The sequence below is a fragment of the Uloborus diversus genome, chromosome 4, assembly GCF_026930045.1.
Source record: "Uloborus diversus isolate 005 chromosome 4, Udiv.v.3.1, whole genome shotgun sequence".
NCBI classification, from domain to species: Eukaryota; Metazoa; Arthropoda; class Arachnida; order Araneae; family Uloboridae; genus Uloborus; species Uloborus diversus.
In genome coordinates this window covers 147,931,422-147,955,889 of record NC_072734.1, presented here as the reverse complement: position 1 = coordinate 147,955,889, position 24,468 = coordinate 147,931,422, and the positions used below count along the sequence as shown (strand labels likewise).

At 31.2% G+C, this 24,468-nt stretch overlaps 1 protein-coding gene across 1 annotated transcript in view; it reads left to right on the top strand.

Moving 5' to 3' along the window:
- Window positions 1-24,468, top strand: part of LOC129220910 (guanylate cyclase 32E-like) — a 126,739-nt gene that overhangs the window by 67,809 nt on the left and 34,462 nt on the right. The window contains 6 exon segments of the mRNA XM_054855344.1: window positions 1,834-1,906; window positions 5,895-6,003; window positions 6,931-7,110; window positions 12,441-12,545; window positions 21,534-21,605; window positions 23,206-23,377. Of these exon segments, the coding sequence (XP_054711319.1) occupies window positions 1,834-1,906; window positions 5,895-6,003; window positions 6,931-7,110; window positions 12,441-12,545; window positions 21,534-21,605; window positions 23,206-23,377 (711 nt within the window).

The window sequence follows — 24,468 nt, the reverse complement described above, 5'->3', positions numbered from 1 at the left end:
TAGTGATCAATGGTACATTCCTTAAGAGAGCAAGAGAAAATCTTCGAGACGTAAATTTAAATTTCATGAATTTAAATTTAGATTTTGTAGTCATTTACTGGGATACAAAGCTACATCCAAATGTAACTGGAACAAGATCGTCGACAGCATTACCGTGATAGCTTCAGGTCCTAATATTGAACAGCTACACGGAATTCCTTAGATATTTCTTCAGTTGCTTATGATATCTTATATGATAGCTTTTTATTACTAACTGTTCTAGCTGTAGTGTTTGATACAACGACTTGCAATACCAATGAATTGTGCATGCAATTTTTTAAAGCAAATATTGAACATTTACATTAGGATTGGAATCATCATGCACTTGAAATCGTACTGCAGAGTGTGTCCTTAAAGAAGTTCTTGCCTTTCTTAGTTCCAGATCAAATATTCGATTATTTAAGCGCTTCAAAATTTTGTGGAAAGATCTCCATCATTCAAAACTTATGACATTTCAATCAAGTACACATACCACTTACATTCTAAAAGACGAAGTTGATGACATATTATTTATTGTTCGTAAAAAGCGGAATTGAGAAAGATTACAGATAATGCTCATAACTTGTAATAATATTTCCTGGTGAATTTTCTCCTACAGGGATATGTTTTCGGCAACCTGGAGCTTATCCCTGAGCCACATGGATGGCAAAAGGAATTTTTGTTCAAAGTTTTTATATTTAGGAAACAATTTAAATTGATCTTACATGAAAAGAAAGCAAAGCCCTTCAATGCTGTTCTGCAAAGCTGTTTTACAATTAAATGCTGTATGAAGATATGGTTTTTCGCAGCAACCCAATCCAGGCTACTTTGAATGATATGTCTGAAAAACTAGCAGCGTACAAAATGACGACAAACATGCAGCAGAAGCAGTGATTGGAAAATTTATAAATCGCTTAAGGTTTTAGGGGATAAACTAGCAACTTCATCCGTATTGGATGAAGGAATTAACTTTGAAGATAGGAAAACACTAGTCCAAAAAATGCTTGTGATATGGAAGACGTGTCTGATGACTGTTTAACAAATTTCAGATAACTGTAAATGATTTGGAATACTTTCTTGGTAAAGATCTTCCTCTTCATAGACTCATTTACGAGTCAATAAATTTGTTTGATAAGTTACAAATACTAGAAGATTTTTTTCTATTTGATCCTGATTCACGGCAAAATGAAGAAAACTTTTTAAAGGGAAGAAAGATCGTTAAAATATTGAAAATTGTGAATGATACAACTGAAAGAGGAGCACAATTAATCGAAGAATTTTGCAACTAATTTACCGAATATGACTCACAAAAACAATTTATTTTTTAGACCGTTTAAGACTATCGGAAAAAAATACACACTATCGAGATATGTTGAGAAAGGCGTACGATTAAGGAAAGTTTCTAAATCCTTATTTAATTCTTATTCAAAGTAAAATCTTTAAATGATATAAATTGATTATAAAGATTAATTTTAGTGCTACCTCACTGTAAAAACATTTTGCAAACCTAGGAGAAACGATGTACTGAGTCTGAAGTAAAATTTCGAAGATTTGTGGGAAAATTATCAAAAGTGTTGAAGTTCAACGGCCTAGGGGCACGTGTTATTATTGACCGATCGAGTTCAAATTTTGCACACGTTACTTTTTATTATAGTGTCACAAAACTAGGGGGCGTCACTTGTTGAATTCCGAATTTTATATATATATATATATATATATATATATATATATATATATTGTAGAAATTGTTGCCCTCTGTAGCCGAAAACAGCAACCGCGAGTTGTTTAATTAACTCTTTTCTTTTTCTTTTTTAGTGTGGAAGCTTGCTATAGGGATAACTGGGGGTTTGGTGTTTGTTTTACTTATAGGCATGTTGGTGGCATATAAGTAAGAGTCTTCTTATTTTTCCATATTTGAACCTCATTGTTATTAGATAATGCAGCAATAATTATTTAATGCTTTAAACTTGCAATCACACTAAAATGACCCTTTTATTTCTCAAATTAAAAGTTGTCACTATTACTATGCTAATTAAAAAAAAAAATAATAATAATAATAAAAACTGAAAAACTAAACCTTTACTTTAGTAGTGTTAGAGATATACAATGACATTCTTGTTGCAATTCTTGTTCATGATTCGGTAAATAGTTTTGCAGTTAAACATTTTTGAGTATTTTATGTTTTTATCGTACACGTATTGACATTTTGTACTTTAAAATTTCCATGCGAAACGTCAATACACTGTAAAAACGATTCAGAAACGTTCCTGGAAAATAATGGGCAGCTGATGTGAATGTTTCTGCCAGTAACAGAACTTGCAAATACCAGGAACGTTTTCCGCAAAATTCAGTAACTTTCCTGAAATTATCCCGGAAGCTTCCTGAAAAATTCAGAAATCTTCCCGTTAGAAGCCAGTCGTGTCACTTAAACTTTATATTAAACTTAGGAATGTATAATATAATAGCTCGGCGTCTTCCTGATTTACCAAGGTAGTTCCAAGAGCATTATTGGAAACATGGCCAAAGCAAAGCCAGAATTGCAAGAAAATGACGAGAATTTTACCCGCCTGCAATTCTTGCAAAGCAAAGTAGTCCAAACTTATTCGCTCTCTCTAGAAGCTCAATCAGCATGGACTGGCCGTAACTGAACTGAAGCCGATGCACTTTATAAATGCGTTTAGTTAATCTTTAAACTGGGAGTTAAAAATATTTTTGACAACAGCGAAAAGTCGTTTCGTGCATTCGTGCGACTTATAGCAATTTAGGAAACTTTTTGACACGGATACTTGATTTTTCCAGGAAGTGGGTAAAAACCATTAAAATCCCGAAACGTAACTCGGAAATACCGAGTAACGTTTCGGAATTTTTTTTACAGTGTACATGGGCAATTCCATGTCTGATCAATCACCTTCTTGACCTCACCATATCCGATTTTAATGATTTTTTATGTGAGGGACACGTATGACAAGATAAGTAACCTGCCACGAAATACAGGGCTGTTAGAAAACTAAAAAAGTGCCAAAAAAACGAAAAGTTTTGACATTCAAATGACTGTAATTGATCTCCCAATTATAGTAGAATAAAAATTCAAAAATCATTATAAAGCTAAAGAATAGTGCTTTCTATTGATATAAAACGTGACTTTCTGACGACAAGTTTCAGCTTCAAGGTCATTCACCGGGATATTTGACCTTGAATATCTCAAAACATGCCCCCTTAGAATTTCTCCAAAAAATATATTTCATAGCTCTTTCACCATTCTTTTACCACACCAAAAGTTAGACTGGGATTCCAATGGCAAGGAACTGAAAAAAAAAAAAAAAACAGGAGTGTTTACATGTTTTTCATTGTGGAATTCCATATGTCAGATCAGTCACCTTCTAAACTTCCTCATCGTTTTCGATTTCACTGAAATTTCGTTTGAAGGACACATATGACAAAATAAGTAATCCTGCCAATTTTTAGAATTCCATTTCAAAAATTTTACGAACTATAGGGCTGTTAAAAGTGCGAAATAAACCGGAAAATTGTGACATGCAAATGATTGTAACTTCTATCCTAACTACAGTAGAATAAAAATTGAAAAACCATGGTAAAGTTAAAGAATAGAGCTTTCTATTGGTACAAACATAGCTTTCTAATGGCAGTTTTAAGTTTCAAGGAGTTCAAGACAGGTTAAGTGCATTCACCGTGACTTTTGACCTTGAATATCTCAAAACATACTCCCTTAGAATTTCTCCAAAAAATGTATATATTATAGCTCAAAGACATTTCTTCTGCTACACCAAAACTTAGGCTGGGATCGCAATGGCAAGGGACTGCAAAAAATAAAAAAATGTTTGCATATTTTTTTGCATGTTTTACATTAATTCTGTCCTAATATTATTGGTTTAATTTTTTAGACGTATTCTTAAAAAGTATGCATATTTTGACAAATTGACAGGTTTTTTTCAATACGAGCTAGAATATGACAGAAATTTTATTTGATAACCATAATTTTTATCTGTAATTAGCAACAAATCTTAGAAATAAAAAAACAGCAAGTTTTAGCCCATTATTAGAAATTCTATCCCAAAGTTAATTAAAAAGTCCCAAGGGACCGGTTAAGAGCTTCAAGTTATCAAGAGTTCGAGTTACGGGAAACTGTATGTAAACATTCCCGAGTTTTTTTTTTGCATTACTTTGGCATTGCGGTCCTAGCCTAATTTTTAGAAGACAAGTGTTAGATCTATAATATGTATATTTTTAAAGAAATACTAAGGTGGCGTGTTTTGAGACATTCAAGGTTCAAACTCACGGTTAATTGAACAATGGAGAATATTTGAAAACGTTCACACCGTTGACACACGATGACCCTTAAAACATAAATCTGTCGTGAGAAAGCCATGTTTTACACTAATAGAAAGCTCTATTCTTTAACTTTACAATGGTTTTTCAATTTTTATTCTACTGTAATTAGGATAGAAGTAAAATAATTTGCATGTCACAACTTTCCGTTTATTTCGCACTTTTCACAGCCCCGTATTTCGTAAAATTTTTGAAGTACAATTCTTAAAAATTGCAGACTTACTGATTTTGTCATATGTGTCCTTCACACGAATTTCATTAAAATTGAAAGGGATGAAGAGGTCAAGAAGGTGACTGACCCGACATATGGAATTCCACAATGTAAAAAATGTGAATATTCCTGAATTTTTTTCAGTACTTTGCCATTTTGATCACAGTCCAAGTTTTGGTGTGGTGAAAGAATAGTGAAAGAGCTATAAAACATAGTTTTTTCAAGAAATTCTAAGGGGGCATGTTTTGAGATATTTAAGGTCAAAAGTGACGGTGGATGACCTTGAAATTTAAACTTGTCGTAAGAAATTCATGTTTTATATGAATAGAAAGCTCTATTCTTTATCTTTATAAAGGGTTTATAATAGGGTTTTTAAGGGTTTACAAAGGGTTTTCTTTAGCTTTATAATAGGTTTTTGAATTTTTATTCTACTATGATTGGGAGATCAGTTACAGTCATTGAAATGTCACAACTTAAACTTAATTTGATGCATACCAAACAAAGAACAATTGTGTGCACCTATATTTCTTTACCGAAGTCAAAGTTTGCAGTGGGATATGCAAGAACTATGCTTAAAAGCACTAGAACGTGTTCGGAAAAGTGCTATCCCGGCATCATGGATTGCCCGACATTCAAATCCATGGCACAGAATTCACATAAAAAATTCGCCGGTATCGCCAAAAAATATGCAAGTGCTTTCTTCTTCTTCTACAGTATTTTGGGCTTAATTTAAGCTTTTTTTGAACACGATGCAGATAAGCAGAAACGAACGAATACATTACGTTTGTTCCTTTCTTATTACTGCAAGAATGGTATTAATGGCAAGAATGATTACAGTTTTAAGAACTTTAATTTTAAAATTAAGTTCTTTCATAAAAATCAAAATTGTATCCAAGCACATATATTATAGTTTATATATGTACGTATATCCATTTACATATTTTATATATTTTATAGATTTATATCCAAGCAAATTTCGAGCATAATGAATATAAACTAATGCCAACTATATAAAATTCCTTTTTTCCCCTTTAATGTTAGTGCAAGAATGACATGCGCTTTTGATTAAAGTTTAAAGAACGTTCATTTTACAATTAAGTTCTTTTATAGATATTTTCACATTTGTTTCACTCTAAAATTTAAAGCACAAAACTATGCATACAGTGCATAAAAAAACAAGAAACTGTACATTCGAAGTCGTCTCTCTTTTTTCAGCGATTAAACTCTTGCGCCGCTCAGTACGTCACTTGCCACATATCTAGTAGATTCTCTCGCGTCAACTACTCAATCTGTGTAATCGGATTTTCTCTTTCTAAAGGAACTGGGCTTACGAGCAGGAGCTGGACAGTTTGATTTGGAAAATTGATTACAAAGATATCCAAATAAACGAGTACACGCCTACCACAACGCTAGGAAGAATGGCAAGAGTAAGGTTTTTTTTTTTTTTTTTTTTTAAACTTATAGTAAAATTTGTAGTTTTGAAATTGATGTATAAAACTATTGTTGTAAACAATTGTTTTCTTTATAATCATATGTTTTTACCACAACTCTTACAACCATAATTGTAACTACATGCATAGATAGTAATAGTAACTAATGAAAAAAATATTTAAAAAAAATCGAGTGCAGTGAAATCCCTCCCGTTTACAACAAACTTTTAGGGACAGTATGTTTTGTTCGTTGTAACGAGAAATGCATTGTAATGAAATTCAAGCAATGTATCGTAAACTAAATTGCGACGGAAAGTGGGTATCGTGTGGCTATTTCACTGTATTGGTGTTCGTTGTAACAGGATTTCACTGTATTATAGTATTTATTATTGCAAGCAAATACAAAACAGCTTGTTACAGCACTCATGGACCAGTTTCGCACGATGATATGAACTCACCAGTCTGTATTAGATATAACAAATGCCAAAAAAATTTCAAAGAAGCTAAATGTATTTCCACAATTATAAGCTAAAAACATTTCAACACACATACTTCCCACTACTAGGGTGGAGATATACTCAGCTTCTGTATGAGCTAGTTTTTGCTTCAGCTGTGTTGTAGCTATTCCAAACTGAGGCAAACAAATAAGGGGGAAATTGCGGTTTCTAAATGCTGTAGGAAGCGGTTCAGTATTTGCTCACATTTCTGCTTTAGCTCCGGTTATTTAAAACTGTAAAACATGATTTGTTGATGAGAGTACCCGTACAATTTGGTTGAATGTCCGTACTACTATACCACAAAAATAACTGTATAGCTGATGACAGTAACTATATTAAAATACAATAAATATAGTAAGAACGTATGTTTCGGTAGATTAACAGTGTATCAAAGGGAAATCTTTTAATTTGTTTTTTTCTCTTTCAGAGTTTATATCCACTACTACGTACAAGTCAAGTATCTCTAAGCTCGAATGCAGACACAGATTTCCGCTACAGTAGTATTTATACCACAGTGGGGATTTTTAAGGGACGTATGGTAGCTATAAAGCGATTGAGAAAGAAGAATGTTGATATTACTCGTAAAATGAAGAAAGAGCTTAAACTAGTAAGCAATTACTTTTTATTAATTTACTTTGCCTTTTTTCCCCGGCTTCTTTTAATTGTTTAAAAATTTCAATGCCACAAAAAATATCTAAAAAAAACATAAAAAATTGAAATGTTTATTCAAGCTCAAGTACTTGAAACGGCAGTTAAACGTAGAACTCCAAACAAATCCCATGTTACACAGAATAGTCCAATCAATTGATTCGTGTAACTTTTTTTACATCGGTTGCTTTTTAATCAAATATTCTCGTTACCTAAATTTTTAAAAGATAAAATATGTTCCTTAGTGAATTCTGAGTTTTTAGGCACCCATCTTCATCCTTAACTTTCAGTCGTTCTTGAAAAAAGTGAATTGCATACAAACATCTATTTTTATTTCTCAAAAAAAAAGGGGGAGCGGAATACGGGTAGATAAAATCATGAAAGCAAAAACATACTGTTAATACAGTAAAAATATAAAAGAATATATTCATTTTTTAAATGACTGAGGAAAATAAAGGAGCGATAGTTTGTTTGTCTTTACCATAGCCGAGTGCTATATGATCCATTCAAGAGTTTTCCTGGAATTATCCCCGTTCAAAAATATTTACTTTGCTTGTAATATCATTTTCTTTGAAAGAGATCAATGACATACGTTTTACGAGTTAAATCATGTTTTTGAAATTAAAAAGAACAGGATATTTTTTGGATTAATTAAGCTGCTTAAGTTTTTTCTAAGTGGAAATAAGTTCATTGAAATTCCTGTCACAAAAGAGGTATTGAATCGGAGAAATTTTATAATGATGTATTTTTTTATCTTAAATGTGGTGCATAAAAAGAATTTTTGAATAGGTCCTTTTAAGATTGTTCTTCAGCAAGTCAAATATGCGAGGTTTTATAAATTCAAAGTTTTTTTTCCTAAGAAACATGCAATGCATGAATTATTTTTTTTCCTAAAATCTCGAAAAAAACAGACATTATGTTTCTACAGTTTGCTTGCCTTTTTTTCCTCTAGCATTAAGAAAAAAAATCTGATTTTTTTTTTTGTTATTAAATGTTTTTCAGTTAAATACTCCAACCGTATTAAATTTAATGTATTGAAACATCTTACAGAAATTTCTAGTTTTATTACATATGGTTAGCTATATGTATACCTGTTTTCAGAAATTCCTAAATTTCAATTGAGACAGTGAGAAGCAAAGCGATGTAAGTGGCAAAATTAAAAATTTGGAGTTAACGAGTACAAATAGTAATGGTACTTCTCCTCTGTCTTAGGGCAAGATAAAGTACTAGTAGCCCAGGTATTGGGGCTAGAGATGGTACTAGTCCTGGTAGTTGCTGCTGTACAGCATGATTTAGAAAACAAATTTAATGAAAGCCTACCTAGGATGTTACCTTTAAACTCGTTTTACTCAAAACTTGAAAGAGTCCACTTACATTCCTTTGTTTCTCACTGCCACAATTGTTATTTCGGATTACTTTGGCATTCTTTTGATAAAAAGTGAAAAGTTTAATGAAATAAATGAGGTTTGTTAAAAGGTTTAGTGATGGTGTGAAAGCATTTTTAATGCATAATATAGAAAATAAATTGTAGCAAAAATGTGTAGATTTTTTAAAATTATTCATATTTAAGTTGCTGTATTCCAATGGACTATAGTTATTGAGTTGATGTTTAATATTCAGCACAAAGCAGCATATAATGTTTTTTTTACTATTCAAAGGCCTGGCCTTAGACCTTAAGAAGTATTATATAACCGACGGTTTGAGCTTTACTTGCATTTATATTTTAATCGAATTCAAGTATAAGCGATTTTTGGTAGAGGGAAAAGTTAGTTTCGCGTCTCTAACATGCTACTGCCCCCTTGCCAAATCAAAAACTAAATAATAATAATTACATAGTTGATTGTTACTAAATTTATAAATTGATTTTAGGACTGTAAAAATCTTATTCGTTCACGTGACATACATATTAATCTTTACAGTATATCTTCAGCGATGAGTGTAACACGCTTCACTTGTCCAGCGATGAATAATACCCAACTATATGATGTGCGCGTTTTCACTTGTCAACACTTTCTGGATGGGAAACATTATGTGAGATATCATCTCAGACATGTCATAATAGCAATAAATCTATAGCTATAAATGTGGCGTGTTGTGAAACAATAGTTCTGTGCGCTAGCGGAACCTGAATATATCTTGTGGATATTTTTCAACCACCATGGTACCCTTCACCGGTTAAGCTAGAAATGGCAGGTACGAAGGTATCATTGGTTTAAAATAAAAATAAAAATAAATAATCATTACATCTAAATGGTGGATGACACTCTCAGAAATCTTCTCACCTATCATTTGCTTGGTTTATCGGTTGTAAATGGTCAGAAAAAGGGTGAAAAGAGGGTATCTGAAAAATTTCATTTAAACATAATAGAAGGCATGGTGAACTCAAGAATAATGTTCATCAGTTACAAATTTCGCCTCCTCAGAACATAAAATACACTGGATTGTTAAGTTTTTTACACCGAACCAATATGTATTAACGTGACAAAATTACGACAAGGGAAATGTTATAAAAACATTATTAAATATTAAACAAAATGTGTATCTACATGTTATTAATTTCCGCCATAAACCTTAAAGAGTAAATATTGTACTTGAAAAATGTACAGAGAGAAATAAGAAGGTTTATTCAATTTGTTACATAATTGTTTAACTGATAATGACACTAAAATGTTGTGAGTAGTAGCCTGTGCATCATTCCTATGAAAGAAAAGAGATGAAGTGGAAGTGCAGTCAAATAGACAAAGATCGGGAGAATGTAGTTCCTCACAGAAGCAGTTGTGGAATTGAAAGACTATCTATGTACGGGGAAAATTACTGTATTAGAATAGGAATTATGAATTAAAACTGCACTTGACTGGTTGACTGCATCAGTCCTTTCCACCAGAGTCTCAGGTACTGTGAATAGAGTCAAATTGGATGCGTAGACTGCCTTATTAGTGTGAAATAGGAAGAGCTTTGTGTTTTACTTTAATAATACATTTTACTGTTTAATCGTTGAACAACTGTGCAATAAGCACAATAATGTGCACTAAATAAGTTGAAAATGGTGTTCAGGAAAATTAATTTTAAAAAAAGGTTTCTTGTTTAAAATTATTTCTAACTTTCATATTAATATTTATGTTTAAAAGAAATCTTGCAGTGCTAGCAAATGTAAAAACTAGATTAATAAAAATCTTTTGCGCTTTCAAGTTGGTAAACTTTTGTTTTTGGTATTACAGTTACAAAAACTTATTGTTTTATAGATTTAATTTATCATTTTTGAAAGCAGAACGCATAACTTCCTGTTTTTTTCCCTTAATTTTCGTCTCTAAAACACCTATGCGATTGTTACTAGTTAGAATGTTGTGTAACATTATCACGTAATTGTTTCGTGTTTAAGAGACAAATTTCCTCGTAAGATATCCCGGGGTATTCAAGTGAATGAATATTATACCTAATGACGCTTCAAAATATGTATGACTCATTTATTCTGGAATATTTTAATTTGAACTAACAAGAACGTCTGACACGAGCACAAAACTTCACAAAGGAAGAACAAACTGAGATCAGAATTAATGACGTCCGAAAGATATGTTTCTTGAAGGAATTAAGTTGAAATTTAAGATACAGTTATTACAGTCATTAAAGCTCGAAAACATATATTCGCAAATATAATTAAATGCATTTCCTCTTTGCAAGCTCAAATGTATGATTTTAATCGATATTAGAATGAATTGTAAAACTGTTATATTTGAGCTTTAACCAAGTAACGTGTTTTTTTTTTTTTTTTTTTTTTTTTTTTGTATCTTTAATCTAGTAACGTGTTTTTGTTTTTTGATTTTTTGTACACAATCTTTTCTTTAAAATAGTGTCTCAGTTAAAAAGAAAAAAAGGATAATTCTAGGTTTCAGTTTTTGTAGATGATATTCTATTTTAACTAGCATTTTATTGCATTGGTCAAATGTGAATTTAGTAGTTTTTTAACAATCACGAAAGTCAGATAACGACACGAAATCAGATGATGGCATATTATGACAAGCTTAGTTTCATACGATCTAATACGTACATCTCCATTAACGTGTCGCCTTTTAACTGTACTCACTATTAAGGGCTTTAAGACTCTTCAATGCACACTAATCAAAGGTGATCTGAAAGAGTGATACATTTATCCCATGGCTGATGACGGATTCAATGGATTTACGTAATAGAACACATCCATTTCGGATAAGATGGGAATTAATTCCTTCTGATTTATTCTAATTCCATCATAACTTCTGAATCATGCTTTGATTCTAAGGATGTTTAAATATTAGTCTAGTATATTACTCAAGAAGCTTGTGCGTAAGATAGTTGCTCTTCACAAGTAGGTCCCATATTTCAAGTTGACCAATAGCCAAAATTTTCACGGTTGGATCATACCAGCCGAGTAAGGAAATGTGAAAGTAGTGGATCACCTGCACATCTGTGAAAATTATAGTAATCTACAACAAGTGTTAAAAGTTAGAATAAATAGGAGCATAGGAATTGAGGATGTTTAAAATGTTACGCAAGGAAGGTGTTAATATTGCCATCTTTTTTGGATTACGTTGTGAAAATATCTTTGTACCGGTTTTCTAGAATATGGAACACGTTTTGGTTTCTAGAGACGAAAATCTAGGCTAATAACGGATATTATTGTTAACCTTCGCCATTTCCCTCTCAGGAATGGTTGGTAAAGTTTGGATTGAGTCGTGATAGTCAACAGGTAAGTTTGTGCCGACGAATGCTGCACATGTACTGTACGTATTCTCGCAACCATCTCATTCAAAGGATCATTTTCTCCTCACAAAATATCCCATTCGGTATAAATACCGGTGTCTGCGTGATTGACGTCAAACTCTCTCACGACTTTCTGGTTGAGTACTGAATTTTTTGCACTGATGAAGAAGCTCCATTGTAGCCTTAAAAAAGCTATATTCTGCATTTTCTTGAGAATTTGTGTTTTATTTACGTGGATTTTTCAATTTAATCAGCACATATGTATACATTAGATATCTTTTTGTGTTACTCGTATCATACTCTGTATTTGTACGTTATGCAGACGCCTTTCGGAACTTACGTGTCTTTATTGTATCAGAGCTCTTTATCGGCTTGCGTCATGCTCAAAATAATTCTTTTGTTCAAGATTATTTGTGTAGAAGAAAGTAACTAATATGACTAATTATTAGTCAATGCTTCTGTTAAAATACATATCAAACATTTTAGTTTTTTAAACAAAATTCCCAACATTGTTTTGGAACAAATTCTGTAACATTGTGTCTTTATTTATAGATGCGAGATTTGCGTCATGACAACTTGAATCCTTTTATTGGTGCTTGCGTTGAATGCCCTAACATATGCATCGTTACTGAATACTGTTCCAGAGGAAGTCTAAAGGTATGTAAAATGCCTTTTTCGTTTTTAATGGCTGATTGTAGCAATTTTAAAGCGCAAATTGCCGCCTCATAATCGAAAAAAAACCTATGCAGCAGACATTTTGGTTAATTAACATGCAACATCTTAGGTGCAGATTTCGTTTCATAAACGTTTAGAAACGGTTTTTATCATTATGACAACTACATTAGAACGTCGATGAAAAATTTGTATGTGCTACTTTGGATATGTATTAATTACATACAAAGAAAAAAAAACTCAGAAAAAGCCCCTAATCTTTTATATAAGCTTGGTGTCTGATTGTATGCATATTATTTCGCATATTTAACGAGAACTAGGGTACTAAATAATGACACTGATAAACTGTAATCAGATGATTTTTAATGATTATTGGTTCGTAGCTATTAAACAACTAAAGTGAAAAGTAGGAAAAAAAATATCGTCCGGTAATCTCAGTATTATCACACTGCTTAAAATGTATTTTTAAAAGAAATGCTGTTTCCAAGCACCGTCACATTATCCAAGATTAGCTGCAGAAAAAAACATTACTTTAACACTGGAATCACGGGACGGGCCATATTTACCCTAAGCAAGCTTTTTTTCTGCTAACTGCTCCTTTGTATTATCATAAAAAGTTTAATCCTTCCTTGACTTTTCCTAAATTATCGTGCTGTTTAATAATATAAAGCTTTTACGAATATTGATTATTTTTAAACCCAAACTTAAGGGTTATACCTAAAAGTAAGGACATGTGCCATTTTGTCTCTTTTGAGAAAAAAAGTAATGGAAATACATTTACTAATACTGAAACACTGCAGAACCTAAAAAAAATGCCTCTTAGAATATAGCATTGCAAGAACTTAAGCATTTATAATGTTTTTGGACAAAAGCATCAGTCGTGAGAGCATTAATTGCTAGTTTCTGAAATGCAAATGAAACAGCGCTCGTTATTTCGGTGGTTCTTAAACTTTTTTTAAAATCATTCAATATACATCCTTAAAATCTCTGCATCATTTTAATACGGTATTAGCCCGCATTATCCGGCATGCCAGAAAAAAGCGAGGTTGACCAGCATACCGGAATATCCAAATTTTCCAGCGAGCCGGAAAATTTGAGGTTCATTTTGCATTAAAAGTATAGTAAATTTCCCTATTCAGTTCCAATCAGAAGGCAAGCCACTTTTAAGAAAAAAATAACAAAACTAAAATAAAATCCCGAAGGTAACCTTCTTTCGAATAAAATGTGTATTGCATATTATATGTGGTTGTTATTTATGTTAGGTCATTTTATAATGGATTTAATTATATGCCAATAAAGTAAACAACTCAGAAGAAATCATCACTACTGCAATTTGTTCATATTTTTTTTAAAGAAATTGTTTTAAGTTCCTTTTAGAGAGGTAAGTTTAATTTTTATTTATTGAATAGCTATGATAAATTCTTTAGCACTGGTTTAGGGGCGATAACTTACTGCTTAAATGTTTGCTTACTTATATTTAATTTGATTTTGATAAAATTATTCGTTATTAAACAATATTGTTCCTGTTAAAATTACGAATGACATTGATAGTAAATATTTTTACAAAACTAAACTGTTTATTAATATTACTAAGATATGTTTTGAACTTACATTCATATTTAAGCTGAACATATATATATATATATATATATATATATATATTGTACTATTATTTTTTTCTCCTAACCTCGATTTTTCCGGCATGCCGGAAAGGACCAAGAGAGTGTTATTGAAAATCTGGTAACCTCCGAATTTCACAGCATGTCGGATAATGCGGGGCAATACAGTAAATTGCATTTATTCTAGCTATGTTTATTTTGAATTAATTTTTACAAATGTACAACATTATGCAGAGAACAATGCAGATTTTTTCTCAGGGGTCAAAATGACACGTGCCATATTTTTAGGTATACGAAGATCGTCGTAATTCTAATGTTAAAATATGATAAATACAAGAGTGTAACAAGTAACGTAGCCTTTCATTATAAATTCCTAAATTTTAATTAGAAATATAGACACGCATACCAATTGTGAATGCGTTAATCAAAGTTCTCAGCTTCCGGTCTCTAAATTCTTTCTGACACAGAGGGAAATGCAGGTTCATATTTAGAATTCGTCAAATTTAATTAATCATAAAGAAAAAAAATCTACATTTCTAAGATGTATTATTCGTACCTTAGTACTTTATATTTCAAACATCGAAAGCCATTAGATGAGTTATATCGAGTTTAGTGATGATCAATAGGCAATATAAGGAAATAAAGAAAAATAATGCTTAACTATTTGTATGTGTTCGTTAATGGGTTCTTTGCTGTCTGTAATTTGACTATTCATTTTTACGTTGCTAAATTTGTAGCTTTAGGTTAACTGATTTATTTTTGAGTTTTCTGGGAAGAAACATAATGCCTTCATTGGATATAGATTTATCTTTAAAAAGTGAATTATCTTGCTGAAACATCCTCCCAAATGTTTCAAAATATTTAATGCTAAACTATACTTTTAAATTGAAAAGTGCAATACTATTTTCCTACCTTACCGCGACAGAACAAACAAATTGAAAACATTTTCATACTGCATCTTAGGTACAGAGTTCAACTTTTAGGTATAAACTAGCTGTGTCGCCCGACTTCGCACGGTCTACCTTGACAATAAAAGTTGAGTCAAGCGACACATGTTCAACAACCAGGCTTGAAAAAAAAATCAGTGAAATTGTGCGCAGAATGCGGAGAAATAACCAAAAAGTAAACATTTTAATTCCCCCGATTACAAGAAAAGCCTTTAAAACAAAAGCCAGAATTTTGCTTGTTCATATTCAAGAAAAAATGGCAGCAGATCTTTTTTCTCTATAATTTTCTTCAAGCTAAAAATTTTAATAGAAGCATTGTCTCGGAAAGTTGAGATGAAGCATTGAATGATGATTTGAATGGGAGAAAGCCTTCGAAAAAAACAAGGATTTTAAGTGGAAATCTAAGTGTGATAATTAATGCTTTTTAATTGATATCTTCGAAAAGTATTATCGGAGGATTATGTTTCATAGCCAAACTTAAAGACGGGAAAATTACGAATTTATCGATACCTGGTTCGATAATCAGTTCATTTGCGTTCGGGAGAAGTAACTTGGACATACATACATATTTACATACATAGATACATACGCTCCGTATATAACAATATAAAATAAATAAGTTCGCTAAAGGCAAGCTTTATTTTATTAATTAATTATTTATTTACTTTGGTTTATTTGCGTAGCTTGACAATAAAATAGTACTGTCTTTTAACAACTACTATGCAAAAAACTTTAAATTGCAACTTGATTAAAAATATTAAGAAAATTACACAAATGTGCATTTACACGTGTTATTATTTGTACATGTTAAGCAGGGATTTCAAACTTACGGCCTACAAACAGATTTGTTCCGACCCGCAAGAAGCTTACTAAGAGTAAAAGACATTTTTTTGAATACTAATATACCCTTTTAGCATTAAAAAAAAAAACCAAGCCTAAATTTTTTTTACAAAAAATATCGCTGAGTGCATAATAAATAAATGAAAAAGTGGGTGCCTGCAGGTGGCTAGTGCTGACTAGACCACCTAAAGAAAAGCATTGTTAAATTGTTGCCTCACGTCACTTTAAAAAATGTACAATGTGATCCTTGCGTAAAAACGCCCGAAGACACCTTCAGTTATACTTTTCTCGTAATATTTCACTTAACAAGAAGTTCCGTCCAAAACTAGACGACTCTGCTTTACCGTATACCAATATTGACTTTCTAGTATCTAATCGATATTCTCCAAATTAGCTATGACTGCAAAGTACAGGGTTAGCATAATTTATATTTCATAATCTATTACACTTACCACTAGTAATGATACATAAAAATAAAGATAAACTGTCCAAGTTTTTTGAACGTAAGTAGCTACATAAACGTGCACATTCCGCACTTGCGCAGGCAGAAATTCCTTTCAGAAGTAATTTTTTGGCCACAGTAGACCTTACACGTGTATTCACTACTGTATTAGGATTGTCAACAATATTAAAATCCTCTGGGGGGGAGGGGGGTTGTTTACCCCAAACTCCCTTCTTCGCAACGTCACTGACGTTCCGCAACAATGGATTGGCCCAGGGTGTGATGATGATTTGCCCTTTATGCGTTGGTTAGTCAGATATCCAAACCTAACCCCATGTGATTTTGTTTTATGGGGTTTCGTCAAAGACAATGTTTATACACCACCATTGCCTACAACATTGCAAGATCTGAAAGATTGCATATGTGTAATTGCAGCACATTTTAAACAACGCATCTATTATACTCTCTTCCATTAAAAAAAAAAGAAAAAAAAAACTTCGTTCGCTTTAAAAAATAACAATAAGGAAAAACTAAAAATAAAGAGCTAATAAAATCCAACTCATCTACCATTACGAAAAATTGACAGTGAAGCACCCCAAAAGATATAGATGTAAAAGATATAGATGTGTATCGCGTTACAAAAGGCGCACACATCAAACATTTGAGAGCGACAAAAAAAAAAAAAAATACTTTCACAGTTTATCTTTATTTTTCTGTATCATTTATAGTGCTGAGTGTAATAGTTTATAGACTATAAATTTTAAAAACCGAGATATTCTTTTATGTCAATCTTGTATATCAAATATACCTTTTCAACATGTTGAGAACAAAATGCATCGTTCATTTGCTGAAATAGTTGTAATAGACGTAATAAGAAAAAGAACGAGCAAATAAATTTGTAGCACATTTTAAACAATGCATCTATTATACTCTTTTCCATTAAAAAAAAAAAAAAAAAAAAAAAAAAAAAAAAAACTTGATTCGCTTTAAAAAAAAGCACAATAAGGAAAAATAAAAAACAAAAAGCTCATAAAATTCATCTCATTTACCTTAAAAAAAAAAAAAAAAACGTTTGTTAAGATCTTTGTTCCGTGCAAGAATAAAGTATCTCATTGCGAAAAATAATTATAAAAATAAGCAAACTTAATTAAAAAAATAAATAAATACTAATAAAATGTTCATTTGAAGAAATACTTTTCATGGTACTCATATATACACTTACTTCAATTATCAAAAAAAAAAGAAAAAGTAGCATGCTCAACCTTTATGCTAAAAGAGAAATTAATGCGAATACCACTTTATTTGAAGTTGCCATAAATGAAAACTTAAGAATGAAAATAAAGCGTATCATATGAATAACTACTTTTTCAGAGTAAAAACTATGGCTTTGGCGTTGATCTTATTTTGGGTAAATGTATTTGGCTCGGGAATCGATGGTTTCCAATTTTTCCTCTGAATCTGAATTTCTGCCAAAGCAACGTTGTCAGAGTCAGAGTCGCATTGTCCGAATGGTGTTGGGACACAAAAGTCAGAGTCGGAGTCAACGGCCCTGAAATTTTAGGAGTCGGAATCGAGAGTCAGTCATTTCCCTTCGATCCCGCAGCCCTAGTAGAAACTTTTGCTCTTTGATTTAACTTTATTATGATTCCGTCGTATATGTACCCAGAATCTGTTTAGTTTTCTCACTTTTTTGGTACAAAAAAATCGTGTTGTCCTTAATCATAAAATATTTTGAATTTTTCGAACAAAAACCTTAAAATAGCTGTTCAAGATTGAACGAAAAAATGTTCAAATCACGGATATCTTTAGAACAAAAATGAAATGGTCATTTAATTAGGACTGTTCATTCAAATGTTATGAGGGGGAGGGGGCAGACATACAGACTGACAGACACACATATTCTCCATCTCAAAACCCTAATTTCCATTTTTTTTAATGTATTGACGTTATTTTATTATATATTTAATTTTGACTTTTTAAATTTTATTTTCAGCGTTATTTTTAAGATGCATTAAGCACTTTCGTGTTTTTTTTTTTTGCTTATTTCTAATACTTTATAAAGAAAGTATAATAAGAAGAAAATAACTAATACTGCCAAACTCTAAAAAGTTTAAAAAGACTAAGTGTTAAACTAAAAACCTTTTTTTTTTTTTTTTGACACATTGCATATTGAAAGATTTTTTAAATAGCATTGTCTTTTCGAAACAGCTACTATTTTCTTCTTGACAAATTGAAATTAAATCTTTTGTAAAAATTAAATCAATAAAAAATACTTATTTTAACTGTACTTTTTGTGCGTTATTATTTGCATTTACATTTCAATTTGCATTTTCATCACTTTAGCAAGTGTACTTTTCAAAACAAAAAAAAAAAAAAAACTGCGAGACAATATATTAGCATGAAAACTAATTTTGTAAGTAAGTTTGAACATTTGGAAGAAAAGATTTGAAACTCTGCTTAAACGGTAAATCTGTTTGCTCCAGTAATTGTCAAAACAAGTATGTTACGTTTTAAGAAGGTGTACGTGCTTCTTGGAATGTTTGCGTTATGCAACAAGGGTGAAATGCGCACATAATTCAGAAAAGTATTTCGCCTTGAGGAAGATGTGATTTCAAGATTCAGATGTATTTTTAGGAAGAAAACAAGGTTTAAATTTTGACTTAATGAATCAAACGAAAATTTTAAGCATTTGGACCAGTGAAACTTAGTAAGAGTAATCTTTCAAATCAATATTGAGCTTTTTCTCTCTTTTTTTTACGTTTTTCATCGAATACTTATACGTAATTTTAATTGTATAAATGTTTGTAGAAATTTAAACTGAAAGATTTCTTCACAGGGGAATGAACAAGAAAAAGATTAAACACTTGAGGCTTAAAGCAATTATTGTAATGAAAATGTTGAAAATTATAAGTATATAAACCATTACTTAAAAAAAGTAAAGCGATTGAAATCACATGAGGATATGTAAAGAAATAAGTTGAATACGTCAGAAGGTTATAGAAACCGCTTTATTGGTCCGATGAAGATGCAATTTGAATTACGGAAAACTCAAATGATGCGCTTAGCATGTATTAAATAAAAGTTTAAAAAAAGAAAAAAAACACCGATAGATACCGTTTTATATATAAACTCATTTAATATAGTATACATTTAAAATATTTTTAAGGAAATATCCAGAAAGGGCAGGCACTTTAATGGTTCTCATACAGCAGTCATACTAACACCCAAATTAAAATTATTTCAAGCCATGATCTTCGAGTTTTACCAGACTCATTCTAGTCAGAGGTAGATAATATGATTCTCCAAATAGGGAACACTCTTGAACGGGCCAGGTATACATTGGGAATCTTTGTTCTTGATTATTTAAAGCATTTGTAACATATTTGATATTTTTATGTACACATCTCTAACTAACAGTGGATTTTTTAATCTTAATTATATTGTTTATTAAATTTTAAGCACATCATTTGAGTTAGCTGTAGTTCAAACTTCATCTCATTTGTTCCAATGGATTATATTCTAGACTCATCTGAATTGTACATTTTTTTTGTTTGCTGACCCTGCATATCAATTATGCTTTCAAAGTGCAATCATTATCACGATTAAGAGTAAATGTAAGAATAATTTTTATTACGTTTGAAAAACCCAAATATCGTAGTTATGAACAAAAACCATCGCAACATTGAATTCATTTAAGTATTTTACAGCAGTCTAAAAGAAAAAGAGTTTGTGTGTGTAAGGGACAATTGTTGTATTTCACTTATTAAAAAAATATAAATAAAAATAATAATTCCCAATTTATAAGAAGCACCAAATGTAGTTTGATTTTTTATCTAGTTAAATTTTTTCTTTCTTTTATTTATTTATTTATTTATTTATTTTTTGTTTAACTTTTTATTTGCTTTTTTAGTCCGAGTGATGTAAAAAGCACTAATATCGGAAATTTGAAATGACGCTAGTCAAAAAAAAAAAAATAATAATAAAATAAAATAAATAAATAAATAAATAAAATAATAATAACAATAATAAATAAATAATCCGATGATTCTTCGGTTTCAATCGAAACCTTAAAAAAATGTGAACACTATGCTGTTTAGTTCACCGAGTTCATTGGAGATACAGCGAAAGAATTACAGATATTTTATATTAAAGTTTTTAAGGCAGCCTTTGTTATTTCCTCACTCGCAGCAGGGATGCTACTTCTCCGAAGATCAGCTATTGTGCCTGTTTCTCTACACATCCCGTACCATTGTTAGATGATATTAATACGCAGAAGAATTCCATATGCATTTCTTAATATTCTTTCAATCTTGTTAATCAGGGATTTACTTTCATAATGCCGCACAATGCATTAAAGTTCTTTTATTTTTAAAGACAGTTTCCGACTGCTATTGCTGCACCAAGAGTGCCAAAAACAAAGATTAGAACCAAAAAAGAAAATAGCTAAGTATATATCTAAAATGCATTTTTGAATTTTTTCTTAAAAAAAAACTTACCATGTCCATTTCGTAATTTGTTGAAGTAAAATTACTGCAACTGACAACTAAGATTATTATTTCTATTCTTTGCTCTAGTATGCTTATCTTTGCTATTATTGCCACTCGACACAGTGCCGCTTCATTTACTTGTTAATTCTGCTGCAATTTTTGTTACTTCATTTGCATGAATAAATAAATATTTTTTGGCATCCACCATGATCCAAATAATCCCTGGCAGCTCTAAAGGCATTTTTCTTTCGTAAACTCTATTCCTAAAATGCAACTGAACTTTCAAAGTTTTTTATCGTAGTTCTGAGTAGTGCACTGCAGAAATTCATTTTTGGGAATATAGTTACCTGCTCTATAAAGTCAGTATATTTTTCCTTCGGTTTGAATTTCTGAAGTTCAATTTTTGAGAAATACACGTACATTTTCTTATTTTAGCGGAAACCATACCTTCATTCTTACAAGAAGTACATCAGAAGCATATAATAAATAAATAAAATAAATAAAAATAAATAAGCAAAACTCATTTTTTAAAAGAGCAATATTATGCGCAGCATTTTTCATCGCACATTGAACTCTATAAACTATATTTCTTGCAAGATATAGACGAACTATTTTTTTTTTCTGTTTTTTTTTTTCAGGATATTTTAGAAAATGAAGATGTAAAGTTGGATAATATGTTCAATGCATCACTTATAGGAGACATTGTTAGGGTAAGTACCAAGTGAGTATCATAAGAAAAATATTTTAGTTCTGTAAGTGAATGTAGTAGTTTATTTTAGAGGAATTCAGTCAGATACTAGTAATGCTTTGTTGCTCAGTATCTATCATTTCAAATGTGACTAAAACATGATCATTAAAACAAAGTCAATTCTTAAAATTTTACTGACAAACATCAAGATGAACGCTTTTCATACATAGAGGCAATTTTATGCAATGAGTAAGCATAATTGAAGTCTACTTTCGGAACGCGGTAAAAAAAAATAAATAAATAAAACATAAATTATTAATTTAAAAAAAACATAGATGTTTCGAAGGACTTCAAATTTGAACTAAATATTATGGCCTTGGAGCAACAGCAAGATATGAGGAAACGTCATCCTGCTATATAACATCGTACTGTTGCTCTGATGCGACGTTAGATATGAAGAAGGAGGAACTGTGTCGAAAGGGAAAAAATCTAATTTTATGAGTATTTTAATGAAGTATCGCGCTATACTTGTGGAACACTTTTACAAAAACTGCGCAGTGCCTTCCTTCCTCACGTGTATTCAGTTCAAATGTGAAGTAATTCTGACCAAAATTCTTTTTCAACAGTATTTTGAAGGTAAAACTTTTAAACTCCCAGTAAATGACTACTATAATTAACTAAACTTTGGATGACTAGTTAAAGACGCACGTTGACCTCGTATCAATATTGATTTTAAATATTGATCTGGTGATGCTGTTAGTCCAGTCAATTGTATTAGGGAGACCGGAAGGAATGTCGCTTTTTTCCCAGACTTTTTTTTTAAGTTTTTATTTTTAATCCGCAATGTAATTTCTCTCGTTATTAACAGCCTACTGCCATTTGGGTACAAGCTACATTTTCAAGGTGTTGTCTCATAGAAAGTGCTTCCGAGATCGGAAGAAAGGGAAATCAGTTGGTGCAACTTATGACGAGAGCATTTCCACTATTATCAGCAGAAAAAGATGGAATCTGAAACATGATAACGTATGATCACACTGTTTAAGGCAAAATCCTTTAAAATTAATGAGCTATGGTTAGTTGCTTCAACCACAATACTCACCAGACACTCCGCCATTTTATTTAATATTAGTCCGATCTACACGTGACAAAAACCTTAAAAATGTGCCCGGTATCCAAAATGCTCTCTCATTGTATATTGTTTAAAAGCGATCAGTTTCTCGTACACAGCATGGCATACATTACTTTCCGGTCCCTTATATATTAAGCCCAGCCTTACACGCATCGCAATATTAAAAAAAAAAAAAACCATCCCAGTTCTCCTTAGGTGTTTGAATTTCATTGCTTAAATATAATTATTCTTTATTGAGTTTTTTTTTTTTTTAATTGACGAATAATCAAATTGTAAGCTGTAACATTTTTCATTCGTTGTCTACAGATGAAAAATGTAACAGTTTTTTCTAATTAATTCGAGTAAAACTTGGATTTTTTTTACTACCGATTGAAAAATTAGAAGTTTTTTGCATAAAAAAGTCATCCATAGTTCAAGCAATATACGATAATACATATTCCAGTACTAAATGTTTACAATACCTGATATTTTAATACAATTTATATTTTTAAAGGGTATGAGTTATCTACATGACAGTGCTTTACGTTCGCATGGAAACTTGAAATCCTCCAAGTGCCTAGTTGACAGCCGATGGGTAGTTAAAATTGCGGATTTTAGTCTGCACGAGCTAAAAGCTGGATCTACTCCTGACGATGACTCTTCAGATTTCGAAAAGCAGTGCTACAGTAAGTACTTTTTAGTGTCGTATATATTTTTTAATGATTTTTTAGTTTTCATAATTTCTGAGACACTTTTCCGCACCTCTGAAATATGGCAACTACAGAAAATGACATTTATTAATTTTAAAAACAATGATGTTTTTACTGTTCAGCACAAAGGTATTTATTTATCTTAATGATGTTTATGTTAGCTTCTGATGACTTAAAAGCAAAAAAAAAACACTAAAAGGAACGTATAAAATAAATATTACTTTTTATTTTCGACATACAAGACCTAAACTTTTTTACAGCAAGCTGTTTTTGATTTGTGAGAGATACATACATGCTAATGCAAATACGGCCATGACATCATTTATGGGCTCACACCTTTCTAAACTAGTCAAAATGAGCACGGGGATCGTCGAAATGTGCAGTGTGTCCAAATAGTCCTTGATATATTTTAAAAATTCACACGAAAGCAACAAATTGCCATATCAATATGCGAATTGTGCCTTAATACTTTTCAGGCTCAAGAATATTTTATGACATCCTAAAAAAAGGGAAAAAAGAAAACAAAAAAGTGTAATTCTATTACGTAACACAGGTTAACAAAATAATGTTTTTCTTTGGTTCCCAGAGATTGAGAACTGGTTTTATTTACTTTTAGAACTCTGATTCAAAATATGAAATTATTTTTCTCTAGCAGCTCTACTTTCTCAGATAAGTGCTGCCGCTTTAACAAAAATGTGCAGTTTTAACTCCATTTTCTTCTTCTGAAGCCAATATAAGCATCTAAATCAAGGATTGCTTCCAGTTTATTTTCCCTATTGTCATTCTGCAGTTCAGTTAAGTTCGGGAAAATTCACTACATGGAATAATCATCTTCCAAGTTTAGTAACAATGCTTCAACAATTAAGATCCGTAGTTATGGTCTTGTTTTGCAAAGATTCGCTTCGAGTGATCTGTGACGAGTTGTATTTCTGAATATAATAGTTTCAGGGCCCGAGATTAATATAGGGAGATGACCATAAAAAATTTCTTAGGGGCGTCTGAAAATCAAACCTTTTAATCATAAACATTAATGGAGAATCAGGAGTGGTCGTTTTAGGGGTTTTGAG